Here is a 15,293-nt window from a genome sequence, read left to right as displayed (position 1 = left end):
GTGACTGGTAGACGGCGGTGGGTGGGCAGCATGCCAAAAAACACATATTCAAAACATAAACATGATTTGCGGACCGTACTTTTTTTTTTTTTTTTTTAATGCAAATATTCTGGCTGTACTATTGTTGTCGGTGAGATCAGTATGTTATATGAACATTATTCCTTAGTCTCTGTGACATATTAGGAGGATTTTACGACTATTTGCTTTAGATTTCTTACATATAGCTCCTTTAATTAAGGTGCCATTTGCTGTTAATGCCCTTGAGAAAGGCAAACCCAACTTCATCATGGTTTGTTTTTGTTTTAGTTTTTTTGTTGTTTGTAAGTCAGTAGCATCTACAACAAAATGATGTGCTTATTCTACATAGACTATAAACATCTATTAAAATTGTTACATTAAATGAATAATTTCTTGTTTTCTTTGGGATTTTTTCTGTCATATACAGATATGCAGTGATGTTGATGTTTTCCAGTGTCAAGTCTCTGATTATTTGGTGAGATAATATGTGACACTATAGTGTGCACAAGGGCCCGTCACAGAAGTGTGCACTGGGGCCTTTTGTAACTACCTTTCGCCACTGACTGTGACATTATTCAACGTCATATCTCAGGAACAGAAGGAGAGACATTTGGTCAGATACTGAATTCATGACACTAATCTTGGGTGCACCACCTTGAAACTATGGTGATTGTGTAGATCTTCTGGGCTGCTGGGTGTGTGTGTGTGTGTGTGTGTGTGTGTGTGTGTGTGTGTGTGTGTGTGTGTGTGTGTGTGAAGCATCCATGTTTTACTATTTGTAGTGTATTTGCAGAAATATCAGTTTGAAGCAGTGTCAACTGTCATGACTACATAACAGTTTGGACAGACATGGATGCAAACTGTAAAATGTAACCGATGAATACAACTGCGAGGCAGTCATTTTAGTTTTTGCTTTGTTATGGATCTCAATTGTCAGAGGGGAAAAGGGTGTTATTTTTTCTTTGAAAAGTTACACAGTCCCGCTTTAAATCGTAAATGTAAACATTCTGGACAGTATAATGTGATTTGTCTCCAATGTTTTACAGCATTACAGTTCCTGGTTTAACGACTTTATTGAAACAAATGACACACTCTGAAAGAGGGTGGATTACTTTATTATCGGGGTGGTGTGTCTAGCCACTAAAAAGTACTGAACAGACTTTATTTTCATTGGAAATAATTTAATTTATCGCTCCCACTTGTTTCAGAGATACAGGCTGTAATGAAAAACATTTCTTTTCTAAATGGGACTCCACAAATGCAGGGCTGGCCCCTGGCTAACTGGCTTTATTCTTCTGCTTTGTCAGACTGATGAAATTGCAATTGCTCTGCTGGTCTCCCTTCAGAAGTCACCACGAGGCAATATGAGTGAAATGTTTGCCAGTCACACTGGGGTCAAAAGCCCTCTCTACTTGTTTATGAGATGCTCTAGAGGATCTGCCTTATTGGTAATGGTAGGCAGTTTTTAAGGCTAGATTAGAGTGCAGCTGGCCCTTTCGTAATAATGCTACGACTTCTGTATGGATCTGTTATACCATAATGTGATTTTCCCAGTCACACTGTGGTAAGCTTTTAGATGCAGAAAGGGCTCAGGTATCGATCTGCAAAAAAAAAAAAAAACCTGAAGAAACTCTTTTCTTTAATTACAGTCAGACAAACATTTCTGAGCTCCATCTGTATGAAAGGATGCAGTGCCCTCTATTGGATAAAGGCATGAAGTCTTTCATTTTCTTTGAAGGTCAAAAGAGCCAAACACATCAACATAATGTGACCATTCATTCACTTTGTCTTCTTTACATCCCTATCTGTACCTGCTGTCTGAAGATGTTTAGAGAGGAACATTTTGTAAATAAAAGTACATCTTTTCATTGAGGTCAAGAAGAAAGCAAAACAAGAATGCTCTAAGGAATGGGTCCCATTTGAAATGACAGATGGGGTAAATAAAGACATCTAAAATAGGAACTTTGAGCTTTCTGTATCATTAAAGCTGCACTAATCAACATTTATATATTAAGAATAGATCATAATGTGAAAAGTGTTGCTTTATCACAATTATCACCTATCTCCAGCAGTTTTCAATGAAAAAGCACTCTTAAACTCACCGTACACTACTTGTCAACACCTTATATCAGAGGGATAACATCAGCGACTAGCTGATGAAGCTAAAGAGACAGATTTTTATTTTTTTAATTTTTTTTCAGGATTAACATTTGTCAGATTTGAAAAGAATACTAATGTTCTTCGTGTCCTCTGGATGTATAAATAGGAAACTATATATGTATCAGTGTTGTGCTGCCCCCAGGTGGCCAAAAAAAATACATAAATGCAGGTTTAAGAATAGTAAATACCGTACAATTACTGTAATATTCTGCTTCCCCTTTCCCTTCCCTGTTGCGCTGAATGTGTCAGCAGATATTTGCCTATTTACACATCCAGCAGACATGAAGCAACATAAGCATTCAGTTCAGTAAGCATTCAGATGTTTCTGGCCATCTGATGAAAATCGCTTTTTGCTCAGTTTCAACTTCATGATATGCTATATGCTCCACAATGTTCACCCAATACATTCTCATTTCCAACTTGTCAAACACAGACACAGTGGCCCTACGCATCAAACTATGACGCTTTAGGTACCCCTCTAGCATCATTTTCAGACACTCAGGGATGGTGAGCCAGTTTCTGCAAATTACATACATACATACATATTTGAAATGAATTTCCAATTTTCAACATAAATGTGCAGTGTCCGCTTGTTACATGCATACAGTGCCTTTACAAAATAAACTTAACTAACATAGGTTTAAAATACTTAAATCGTTTAAAAATAATAATAAGAAGAATCAATACTTTTGTTGCTAACAAAACATCTCATACATCACGTCAGGTATGTCGCGTCACATACTACGTATGTGATGTTACATAATTTAAATCCCTCAACATTGGCTCAACATTTTGGTTTCACGCAAGACACAAACAGCGGTCTCCTGGGAGAAAGTCCTATGTTTATTTTACCCAACCATTATTCTTTTCTTCCACCCATACGTGGACTTTCTCACTCTTTATACTACGCTTATTCTTTGGAGCGTTTAACAAAGACATGGTTCAGTGCATCTCATATATGCTAAAGAGTGCCTTACTTTGTTGGTATCAGACGCAAACAGCCTGTGACCAAGCATCAGTATTTGACAAGTTGGGAGTAAGAACAAGTTGGTTCACCCGCTAGTTGTAAAATGAGTTGCTTAAAATGGTGAAAAAAGTACAGAGAACTGCAGAATTAAGAGATTCTCTGTGGGGTTGTCGCTTGTGCGACTCTCAGAATACAAATTGGATCCATTCTTAATATAGAGGTATTGATTTGTGCAGCTTTAACTTGTGCTAGAACTTCCAACTGGCACATACAGAGTTGGACTATTGGCTAACAGTCAATTTTTTTCATACTGAAAAGCCACTTTAGGGCCATACTTCATATTAGGCATTCCCGTCTCAAAGCCGGGTCCTCACAGCACGCATGTACATTAGATCAAATCTGATTCTGGAGTTGGCAGAATTAAATAAATAATTGTAACAAAGTGGTGGTTGGTGGGTGAGCATTTTCTCTAATGGCACTGCAGCACTTTTCAGGCGTGTGTGAGTGTGGCTTAATCACTTGTAAGACTTGATTGAGTGTGTGTTAATAAACACTAGGCTGTCTCTCTTCCCCTGGCGATTAGTGGTTTATGTACTCTGCTCTCTGCAGGCTGAAGACGCAGTCCTGAAGATTGATGGAGGGCCATGCTATTCAAACAGCAGGCATTGCTGAGACAGAAGCTCTTCGTTCTGGGCAGCCTCGCTATCGGAAGTGTCCTCTATCTCGTGGCCAGGGTTGGGACCTTGGATAGGTATGTCACCACTGACACAACACAGGCATTTCTCCTCTTCATGAACTTGTTTAAATGTGCCACTTCATTCAGTTTTGTCAACCACTGGTATTAGAGAGATTTTTCTTGAGTGCATTATTTTCCCCATCAACTTTTATTATGGATACCATTAAAGTCAGAGAGAGTCTGTCTGTCAGCAACAAACACTTTGTACATCAGTGATTGTCATTTCCATTCAGTCACATGTTAGGCTGGTAATTACTAAGCGTCGGGTTTGATGAGTTGCAGAATTTAAATACTCCCTGAAACATTCAGCCTAATAAATCATTTCCAGCGTTCAAAAGACATAATAATGATATTCTGGGTTATTAAATAATAAATTCCCAATCAGAATATCAATAAAGACAGATGCTGAATAGGCCTAAATTATATAACTATATACACACTCTGACTGAGCAGGACACAGGACTGTATAATTATAGTATGCAGGTTGTTTTTAATGTGCAGGTGTTTGTTAAACACTGCTGCTCCACCACTCATAACTATATTCTTATCATATATATGTATATATTATATGTGTGCAGACACAAACGCCATTAAAGTCTCTACAGCTGTTAATAAAGCTGACTGACAGCTGAATCAGCTGCTGCCGTCTGCTGCCATTGCTTCACTTGATGCTTCAGAGGAAAAACATCTAATTTCTCTAAAGACATATTTCCTCTCTCCACACATTTTATCCTCGCATCTTTCCCCGGCGTCTTAAGAGGACGGATGTTCGATCAGGTGTTTGGATGAGGCCCCAACATTTTGACTGTATGTGAGAAAATGCTTCCTGAAAGACACAGCTCAGGGCTAGATTATAGCCCAAAGAGAGAAAGCAGCAACAGCAGTTTCTTTAAGAGTGAAAAAACTTTATAAAAACACAACTTTTTTGCTGTCACACACTTAACAAAAATGTATATATATCTATATATCAGATATGTATATATATATATATATATATATATATATATATATATATATATATATATATACACATAGAGAGAGAGAGAGAGAGAGAGAGAGAGATACAGTATATATGCTGCCTGAAATTACTCCCCATTTTCTATATAGTGCATTCGGAGAGTGAAATGTGTTCACTAGCTTATAGTGCCTTCAAAATTCTACAGTGGGACAAAACAAGCATTGTCCATGGCATCTACACTACTTTCTGCTTACAGTCCAACATCACATTTTTTAAGAATACCGTTGTGTGACTCAACACCTGTCAGTGATGATGGAAATGATATTGAATCAAAGTGTTTCCAAAAGCTCAATTTAGCACACTCACCATAGAGTCAACTACTGAGTGTCTGTGGTCTATAGGGGGTAGTGAATGAATAAATGAGGGAATGATTTTGCCCACAGCTTTTCTCACCAAAAAATCTTTATACTGAGTTTTCTACAGACATGATTAAGTCAGAACAGTAAGAACAGGACATAAAAAAGTGTCTGTGACAGAGAAAAATCAAAGAAAAAAAACACCCATGGTCATGGTCACAAAAATAAATAAATAAAAAATATTACAAGATAAAACCTATAAAACAAATATGAAGCATAAAGTGGAATATGATCATTTAAGATCACAAGATCATTAAATAAATTTTGTGATCAATTACGACAGTTAAATATTTAATTAATAAAAATTAAAGCTACATTTTTAAAATTGAAATTAATCCCTTAATTTCAATAGACAATCATGATTAATCGCATTTTTACCTGCATGTTTAAAATTCCATTGTTTTGCATTTCAAAACATTTTTACAAGGCAAATTTAGGGGAGATTATTTGGTTTTGTTTTGTGATGTTTTTTTTAAAGGATTAGTGTTCCACATTGAGAAATATGCAGGAGTGCATGTACAAAGTATGAAGCACATTACATAATGTCATTCTTTTGCATGTTGAACTGTTAAAGCAAAGGAGTACAATGTCTAATCAGTGTCAATATGGTGTACAGTTACTCTTATACAATATTGATTACTCACTGACGTCTAACGATTACCAGTTAATGTGACAACATTTGCACTTGTCAGGAGTTTGAGTTTAGTTGCTTTCTCTGATTCATACAGGTCATGAAACTATTGATTAGATGAAAATGGAAAAAGGCATATAGTAGAGCAGGTAGCAGGAACAGAGGTTCCTAACCCTCTCTCTCCCTCTATTGAAATCCACCTGGGGAACACTATTGGCATCAGGCATGATAGTGAGGACATTGATAAAGGCCAGTAGGGGAGTCCAGTTGTTGTGGAAACATTTCAAAGATCCTTTCAGTGAACATCTTAACTTTTCCAGCTGAATGCTTAGTAAAACTTCCTGTATCCACCTGTCGAGTTTCGGAAGAGAGGAATGATTCTATTTCAGAAGAAAGGAGTGTCTGGCTAGCAGAGTGGTGAAGGCAATGACACGCTGTATTGTAGCAGACATGTTCTGATTTGGGGAGAAGCCAGACAAAGCCATCAGGGGGACAGGGTCCATAATTGTGTTCTAGACCTGACCGAGAGTTTCAAATACCTTGTACCAAAAATGAGTCAGTCCCAGGCATGTCCAGAACATGTGTAAATGGTCAGCTGGAGATTTCTTACATCTATTACAGGCATTGCTTCGGCCAGGGAATATTCTAGCCTCTTTGGTGTTGGTTAAGTGGACTCTGTGGAGCATCTTGGACTGCAACAGGCTGTGTCTGGCACATAGAGATGATCAGTGCACTGGACCGAGAATGTCACTCCACAGGCTGTTGGAAAAGTTAACACCCAAGTCGCGTTCCCAAGAGTTCTTGAGAGGTGCTGTGGGGGCTGGGTTCAGGGAGTCGTTTTTTCAATAAATAATTAATATCAGTTGCTTTTGATCAAAGTCAGGGATGAGAAACTGGTCGATCTTTGATCCAGAGGGGCGGTTTAGAAAAGAAGAAGAAGAAGAAGAAGAAGAAAGAGATGGCTGTTTGGCAAGTTAAACTGAACTGACAAGGATGCACAGGAGGAGAATATCCCTTCCTTGTATAGGTCCTTAAGTGTTATGAGACTGTTGTTTGACCAACTACGGAAAGTGGGGTCAGAGCAGGATGGGGTCAATAGGTTATTATTCAAAAGTAGCACATCAGTCAACACTCTGTGTAGACCACGCTGTGTCTTAAATTGGAGCCAAATTGCACACAACATCGCACAAGGTTTATCTTCCTAAACATCCTCATAGAGACGACATGGTTCACGTCTGTACAATGCAAACATTTCCATCTTATCAGGTCACTTCTGTCTAATATTAAAAAAACTATTAGTCTTACGTAAATCTTGTAATGCCAATACATGTTAATTTGTTAGAAGAATTTTTCAGGTTCAGTGTCATTTTTCTTGACTGTAGTGCAGCAATTTCCCTTTAGTCGTGTGTCATGATAGAATAATTTCTACAAAACTTTTGGGTTTGAATAAAATTATTGCACAGCAGATTTTTCCCTTGTTCTGCCCCTGTTCAGGCAATAGCTGTGGCCAGATGCATTATGTATTCGGGTTGACTCGACTAGACTTTGGTGGTTAATGGTAAAGGTCACTGTGACTTGGTCCATCTCATTCTCTTGAAAGCGAGATCTCAAGAATGCCTTGGAGGAATTGATTTAAATTTGGCACAAACGTCCATCCAAACTCAAGGCGACCTGATTAGGATTTAGTGGTCTTGAGGAAATCTCCCTGAAATTTCGTCCACTTTGACTTGAGGATGAACTGATTGGAATTTGGTGGTCAAAGGTCCAAGGTCACTGTGACCTTATAAAACATGTTTTTGGCCATAACTCAAGAATTCTTAAACTAGTTATGACAAAAATTTACACACATTTCTAATAGGATAAAATGGTGAAGTAATGACATTCTATATCCAAAAGGTCAAAGGTCAGCTTCACTGTGACATCATAATGTTCTGTAAAAACACTTTTCTGGCCATTATTCAATGCCATATCTCAGGAACAGAAGGGGAGACATTTGGTCAGATACTAAATTGGTGACACCAGTGGGTGTCTACCTTGAAACTGTGCTGATTGTATAGATCTTCTGTGCTGTCAGGAGGAAGATGTATATGAAGCATCCATGTTTTATAATATGTACCTTCTTTGCAGCAACATTCATATTTAAAGCATTGTCTGCTGTCATGGCTACATACAAGTCTGTACAGACAAACTGTAACTGCAACTTAAGTGGTTGGCGGGGGCATACAACCACGAGGCAGTAATTCTAGTTTTAAGAACACAATACTTTCAAGCTTCAATAATAGGCAAACCTGTCTTGGGGTTTGGAGAATGTAGATTGTTTGCGGTGTCCATATCGGACAAAACAGAGGGTGTTTCGCTTTGTCTGTGCTATCAGTATGGACAGTAATAGCTGTTGAGGCTGAAACGGCAAAGCACTGCCTATAGAATCTCAGACTCAACATTATTTACAAGGCAAAGGGCACCAAATTGCTCAATTGGAATAAATAAATAAATAAATAAATAAATAAATCTTTTCACTCTAAGAGTGTAACCAAGTGGCAATGAACGAAGCCAACACTTAAGTGCAAAAAGCTGCAGTTCCTCAAATGGCCACTCGAGACTGGTTCCAAAAGAATTCAATCCTCATAAACCTCCATGTTGAAGTGCCCAGCTTTACAGCAGAAATGATCATGTTCACAGCCTGACACAAAAAAATGGTTTTGGTCTTTATAGCTAATTTCAATATTCATAGCAAATGTATGGGGGGTGTATATACCTCAACCATTTAGATTGTATTAAGGCTTCAGGTTACACTTAATTAAGGGCATGGCTGCTTTAAGTGACAGACTGTCTGCAAGGCGTCACCGCAGTGTATTAGTCAGAACCAATCCTTGCTCCTCCATTTCATCCAAATATGGTCACTTGAGGCTCCAAAAATTTATGATGGCAACGGCCAAGATGCTGAACTTGAGGCCTCAAAATGAGATTCCCCAAACCATGGGTGACGCCACAGTGGCTATGTCCATTACTTTTATACAGTCTATGAGTTTGACCAGCCAAAGAGTTCATTTGAAAGGAAGTTAAGGATTCTTATAATGGCTAAGTTATAAAAGTGTTAAGGATGTCCTACTTTGCCTTTGTCTCTTTCAGGCTACAGCCCATTTGCCCCATTGAGAGCAGACTGCCCCCTCCTGAGCCAGAGCAAATTCCTCTCCGCACCCTGCAGTTTAAGCGTGGTCTGCTCCATGAACTACGCAAGGGCAATGCTACCAAAGAGCAAATCCGCCTGCACAACCTGGTCCAGCAGCTGCCTCGAGCCATCATCATCGGGGTGCGTAAGGGGGGCACCCGCGCCCTGCTGGAGATGCTCAACCTGCATCCAGCAGTGGTCAAGGCCTCGCAAGAGATTCACTTCTTTGACAATGACCAAAACTACGCCCGGGGCATCGACTGGTACAGAGAGAAAATGCCCTTCTCCTTCCCTCATCAGATCACCATTGAGAAAAGCCCCGCCTACTTCATCACAGAGGAGGTCCCTGAACGCATCTTCAAGATGAACTCCTCCATCAAGCTCCTGATCATCGTTCGCGAGCCCACCACCAGAGCTGTGTCTGACTACACGCAAGTTCTGGAGGGCAAGGAGCGGAAAAACAAGACCTACCACAAGTTCGAGAAACTGGCCATCGACCCCAGCACCTGCGAGGTGAACACAAAGTACAAAGCAGTGCGGACCAGCATCTACACCAAACACTTGGAGCGCTGGCTGAAGTACTTTCCCGTGGAGCAGTTCCACATCGTGGACGGAGACCGCCTCATCATGGACCCGCTGCCGGAGCTGCAGCTTGTCGAGCGCTTCCTCAACCTCCCCTCGAGAATCAGCCAGTATAACCTGTACTTCAATGCCACCAGGGGATTTTACTGTCTGCGATTTAACATTGTCTTCAACAAGTGCCTGGCAGGCAGCAAGGGTCGCATCCATCCAGAGGTGGACCCGTCCGTGGTGACTAAACTGCAGAAGTTCTTTCACCCCTTCAATCAGAAGTTTTACCAAATCACTGGTAGGACATTCAACTGGCCATGATGAGCTTTGGACTCCTCCAGTGAGATTCCTTGGGTTGGTGTTTTTTTTTTAAATGCCAAGCTGTAAGATCTCAAAAAAAATATTAATAGCACTTTGATTGAGTTTAATACAAGAATGACAGTGTGACCAAATATAAAAGGAACCTGATGTAAGTTTGTTTTTACGTGTGTGAAAATAAAACTAAATAGTTTGATGGTTTGACTAAAAGATTAAGTTAAAAGCACTTGATCTTGCAAATGACTTCACCTGTCTGTCACTGTTCCCCGTAAAGAGAAAAAAACCCACTACTGAACTGTGTGATTAACTGAAGAGATTATTTTTGTTGCTCTTTAAAAGACTATCAAACACTGACATTCATGCTGTTAAGATAAGCTTTAAGTGTGATGCTTTTCTCATCATTGAAACACCTTAAAAGATGACAAAATGACATTTGATAAACAACATAATTGCTCATCTGTCCCCTCTCATGTTGTTTATTTGATCAAAACTGCATGTGCAATCAAGATGCCATTATAACATCGGAGACCCTTGTATTAGCCGTCTTCCGTTGTTTGTTCATATTGGTTTTCACCACGTTTTATTTTTAATTCATGCTGTGATTAAGCCATTAGAAGGTGACCTCCTTTAATTCCCAACACAGTACCCAGTCAGAACGGCTTATCACAACAGGATCTAGTGTTTCAAGCTTGACTCAAACCATCTCCGAACCCCTCAAAGCATTTAAGACTCAAGCTTGTGTTTTTAATGTGAGTATGATGGTTCCTCCCCCCTATAGCTTTTCATTGGTTTGCAAAACACCTGGCAAAAAAAGCCATAGTGGGAAAAAAAGATGTTGTCCTTTGATGATTGTTGTCAAACCAACTGTTTATTCTATGATGATTAGCAAAATTTGTCTGTTTCTGTGCAAATATTCATTCTGTATCATAGGTGTGTTGTTAAAAAAGGTTAAATTAAAAGAACATGTAAACTATTGTCAGGTGACTGATTGTTCTCTTTTGTTTTACTTGTGACATTCAAAGGAAATGTTTAACATTTTGGGAAATTGATGAGAAGGATGTGAGGGTTGGGCCAATGGAAGACGGCTACCAGTCATTTTGATTTAAAAGCCCCGATTTACATCAACTCCAGGGTGGGCGTTTGCTTTTGTGCCAATGGCATTTATTACATGGTTAAAAGGTAACAATTCTGATATATTTACCACATGAACTGTAGGTTGCCAGATAGACTCTAATGACAAAATTTGTTACCTCCACTGTGAAGATTGGCTACCGTCACTGATCACTGATCCACTCACACCCGCTGGGCTCACTGCTGTTTTCTTCTTTTTTTTGAAATTCACCGATAAGGTTATATAAATATCACAGGTTCCAGCAGGTGAGTCAGAAAGTGAAAAAGCAGCAATTTAAGTTACAGTTTTTCTCAATTGCTATGACACATTTCTAGAAATTATGCCTGTTTCCCAGAACTCTAAACACCAGAGCAGAAGTGCATGCACATCTTTACACACTTCAAACTTGAAATTCAAAACCAAAATCTCCTCTCCAAACCGTGTAATCTTACATGTAAATAAGGGCTGTCAAACAATTAATTTTTTTAATCACAATTAATCACTTTTTTTTTTTTAATCACAGGCTTAAAAGTCCATTGTTTTGCATTTCAAAACAGCTTTGAAGTCGATAGGGTAATGCAATTCTTGTTTCCATTGGGAATCAAATCAATGCAAAGCAATTCTCTTTGTGTTCTTGATTTTTAGATCCTGAGGATTAATTTCAGATGCAGCTCTGCACTGTGTGTCAGGTTTTTCTGATCATAAATCTGTAATAAACATTGCATGGAAAAAAGTGCACAGTTTGTGCCAAAAACTGTATGGGACTAACATAACATGGACATGTCTGTAAAGGGGAGACTCATCGGTAGTAACAGAACCTATTTTAATTCATATATCTTGAGGTAAGAGGTCATGGGACCTCTATGAAAATGTCCATGCTGTTTTTCCCTTGCCAAATTTAAGCCTAACTTTGGAGTTATTTAGTTATGCTTCTCTCTGAGAAGCTAGCTTTAACACTCAGCCATATATAGAGTCTGAAAGTCAGATGGTAGTGAAAATAGCAGCATGCGATTAATGCAATTTAAAAAATAAAATAAAATAAAACGTTATGCGGGACTTTATTTGGATTGCGATTAATTTGTTAACACTGACAGTCCTACACACACAAGCTATCAAAAACACAGACTACATGACTGTTACTAAATGGGGGAACAATTCATAACACTGCTACAGATTTGTTTAGAATAGGTTTTTCAGAACAAAAAATTTGGAACTGTATAAAAACACAGCACTGACTATCCAGATATCCCTTTCAGGAAAAGCCTGCTTAGACAAATTCAGAACAGTGCTGTGATACACTGTATGCCTCTAACAGTGGGTAAGGGATATCAGCGTATGCTGCTGACCTTTGCAATGTCACAGACAAAACAGGTAAGGAAAGGTCTTTGCACGGTAAAATACCCAATTTCCAGAAGCTTTCATTCCAAATGCAGCAAATATACAGGTTTCTCAGCATCAGTGTTCTCGTCATCTCCTCTCAGGTAATGTCTCATCAGCGTCACTTTGTGTGCTGCCTGGCAGCATGGGGAAGTGCCCTTTTGTTTCTTATTCCTTAATAGAGTCCAAAGACACATCATAACAGGTGTCCACCATTGGTGGAAATGCTAATGCTGTAGTCTACCTAAATAGTCTTTAACTTTTCAGGTTTGAATTTTGTCTTTCTTGCTGTTGTCTTCCAAATTGTGCATTACATACTGCATATGTTCACATTCTACGTATCATTTTACTATATGGATTGCAAGTGTTGTAATTTTACTAGGTGGTATTCTGTACACAGTATTGCAGGTCTGTCTGTCCTGGGAGATGGATCCCTCATCAGTTGCTGAGGTCAGTGGGTGTCATGTGCTGTACAGGCTGTGAAACCCCCTGAGGTAAAGTGTGATTTCTGATATTGGAGTGTATAAATGAAATTGACTTGACATGTTTAGGATCCAAATTGTTCCAGAGCACATGGACACGCCTGAGGCACTATTTATTGATTTATTTACTCAATAAAGGTGTACATAAAATTCACACCAAGTCAAGGCGTAAAACAAAGTCTATCATATATATTTCAGAGATCTTTGAAGACACATTATTGGGACTTTTTTTCTTCAGTGTTTAAGGTATGCTGTGTATGTGTTTATTATCCCAAATGCAATAGGAGTAACAGCATGGGGGTGTAAGTAACTCTTTGACCTGGAGGCTTTATTTCAAGATGCATTTGTCCATAAGTGGATTAACAACTGGCCAGAGTGGGGAACTGCCACAGGGCCCCACACTTTGAGGGGCCCTAAAGGCACCATGTTTCACTGTCTGGTTTGTGGTAATTTGATAAAAGCGCCCTGTGGAGTTTTTTTTAAACAAACAAAAGTTAAATTTACATTCAGTGTTACTCACCAAAACACATCGTGTGTGTCCTTGAGCTCTAACAAGTGTGTTGGTTGCATTTTTTTCCCCATAAAACATCTTCAAAGCTGATTTTTTCAAAAGTATTTCCAGTCCAGCATTGTTCGGATCCATATATACTCGCTTGCAGTCTTCTTCTCTGCCTTTTCTGGTACACTGCAGCGTATTTTGACATTAGCAATAGCGGGACACCATTGGTAGTGGTGGGTATCACCCGAAATGTGTACTCTCGTGCTACCTGAAGTAGCACTAAAGTTTCAAACCTCTTGCTCCACAAGAGGTTTAAATCTCCACAGGGAAGCTTTAATTTGCAGTGTTTTAATTTAAAGGTCCAGTGTGGAGGATTTGGCGGCATCTAGTGGTGAGGTAGCAGAACTGAAACTTCTCCTGTGTGCTGGACGTGTAGGAGAACTACAGTGGCTGATGTGGAAGTATGAAAACGTGAACAGCCCTATCTAGAGCCAGTGTTTGATTTGTCTGCTCTGGGCTACTGTAGAAAAAGATGGCGGACTCTGTGGGAGAGGACCCACGACAGCTCATTCAAAGGTAACAAAAACACAACAATTCTTATTTTCAGATGATTATAAACTAATATAAGGAAAGTTATGAATATGATATAGAATTGAAGACAAAGGAGAAGATATACTTTAGTAATCTTTTTGCAGTCTGTCATAAACACACAGGCCCAAAATACACACAAATGCACAAACAGAACCTATACAGGCATTAATGGAGAGATGTCAGAGTGAGGAGGCTGCCTTGGAGAGGTACCCCCAGCAGTTGGGGGTTCAGTGCCCGCACTTCGGCGGTGCCCATGAAAGGCGGCTGGCACCTCTCCAGCAACCAGTCCACTGTCCATACTTGGTCCATATGGGGACTTGAGCCGGCAATCCTCCAGTTCCCAAGGCAACTTCCAATGGACTGAGCTACTGCTGCCCCAGTAGCTCAATCAATAGATGCCCCCAAATCCTACACACTGGACCTTTAATTCAATTATCTTTATTTATGTCTAACAAAGGAGTTTATTATTTCAGGGGCGGGATGCACCACTACAGTGAACTATATGTTCAAATGATGAACTAAAGACTTCTGCATTTTTACTGAAATTTTAAGACTCGTTTTGCAGAACAGCCCTGTGTGGGTCTACTTTTAAGACTTTAATCTTATAACTTTATATTGTGCTTATATTATGCATAATACATTTATGTTTAATTAAATTAGCACATGATTAATGACAATCAGCAAACCTGAGACAAATTGAATTTTAATGTAAGGGTACCGGTTGGTTTCTGGGCCAAATATCCAGTCATTTGTGGTCTTCAGCACACTCTACCTGATTGGTACAAAGGCAACAGGATGAATAAACAGTGCACAGAAATGGAAAGGAAGAGGATGTCAGTTGGGGCTCAGAGCTGATTCTTTACCGTAGCACCTTCTAGCAGATTAATCCGGCCCTGGCCCCACTTCAGGACCATGAACAAAGCTCTACCAGCTTTGCAACCCTTGCCAGAAGGTCAACCCTGACCTCCTAGAATTTCTCTGAAGGAATCAAGTGAGTAACCAGTGAAAAAAACATACCTTACACATGAGCTAAGTCACATAACTCAGTGGTATATGGCTTTAACATGTTGGCTGTACAGTGTTCCACACAGTTTCACTTGTGGCTCATGGTAGAATAATTAGTAACAGAGATGATGCTGACACCTAGTGTTGTGTCAGAGCAGTAAATAAACCCACATAGGTGGATTTGTGCATCTCTTGTAGGAGCAACTGTGGAGAAGTAACCACTGTTTATAGCATAAATCATAGCAAGCATATTTTTATAATTGGTTTCTGAAAAATACTTAATAC

At 39.3% G+C, this 15,293-nt stretch overlaps 1 protein-coding gene across 1 annotated transcript in view; it reads left to right on the top strand.

Annotated features, from left to right (window-relative positions):
- LOC125897514 (heparan sulfate glucosamine 3-O-sulfotransferase 5) overlaps positions 1–10,884 on the top strand; it is a 137,649-nt gene extending 126,765 nt beyond the window's left edge. The window contains exons 3-4 of the mRNA XM_049590893.1: positions 3,755–3,896; positions 9,016–10,884. Coding sequence (XP_049446850.1) covers positions 3,790–3,896; positions 9,016–9,946 — 1,038 coding nt within the window. The 5' untranslated portion in view covers positions 3,755–3,789 and the 3' untranslated portion in view covers positions 9,947–10,884. The remainder of the gene's footprint in view (positions 1–3,754; positions 3,897–9,015) is intronic.
- Positions 10,885–15,293: the final 4,409 nt, after the last annotated feature.

Source organism: Epinephelus fuscoguttatus, linkage group LG11 (genome assembly GCF_011397635.1).
Source record: "Epinephelus fuscoguttatus linkage group LG11, E.fuscoguttatus.final_Chr_v1".
NCBI lineage: Eukaryota > Metazoa > Chordata > Actinopteri > Perciformes > Serranidae > Epinephelus > Epinephelus fuscoguttatus.
The sequence above is the reverse complement of the archived record's forward strand: the minus strand, read 5'-3'. Positions and strand labels throughout refer to the sequence as shown.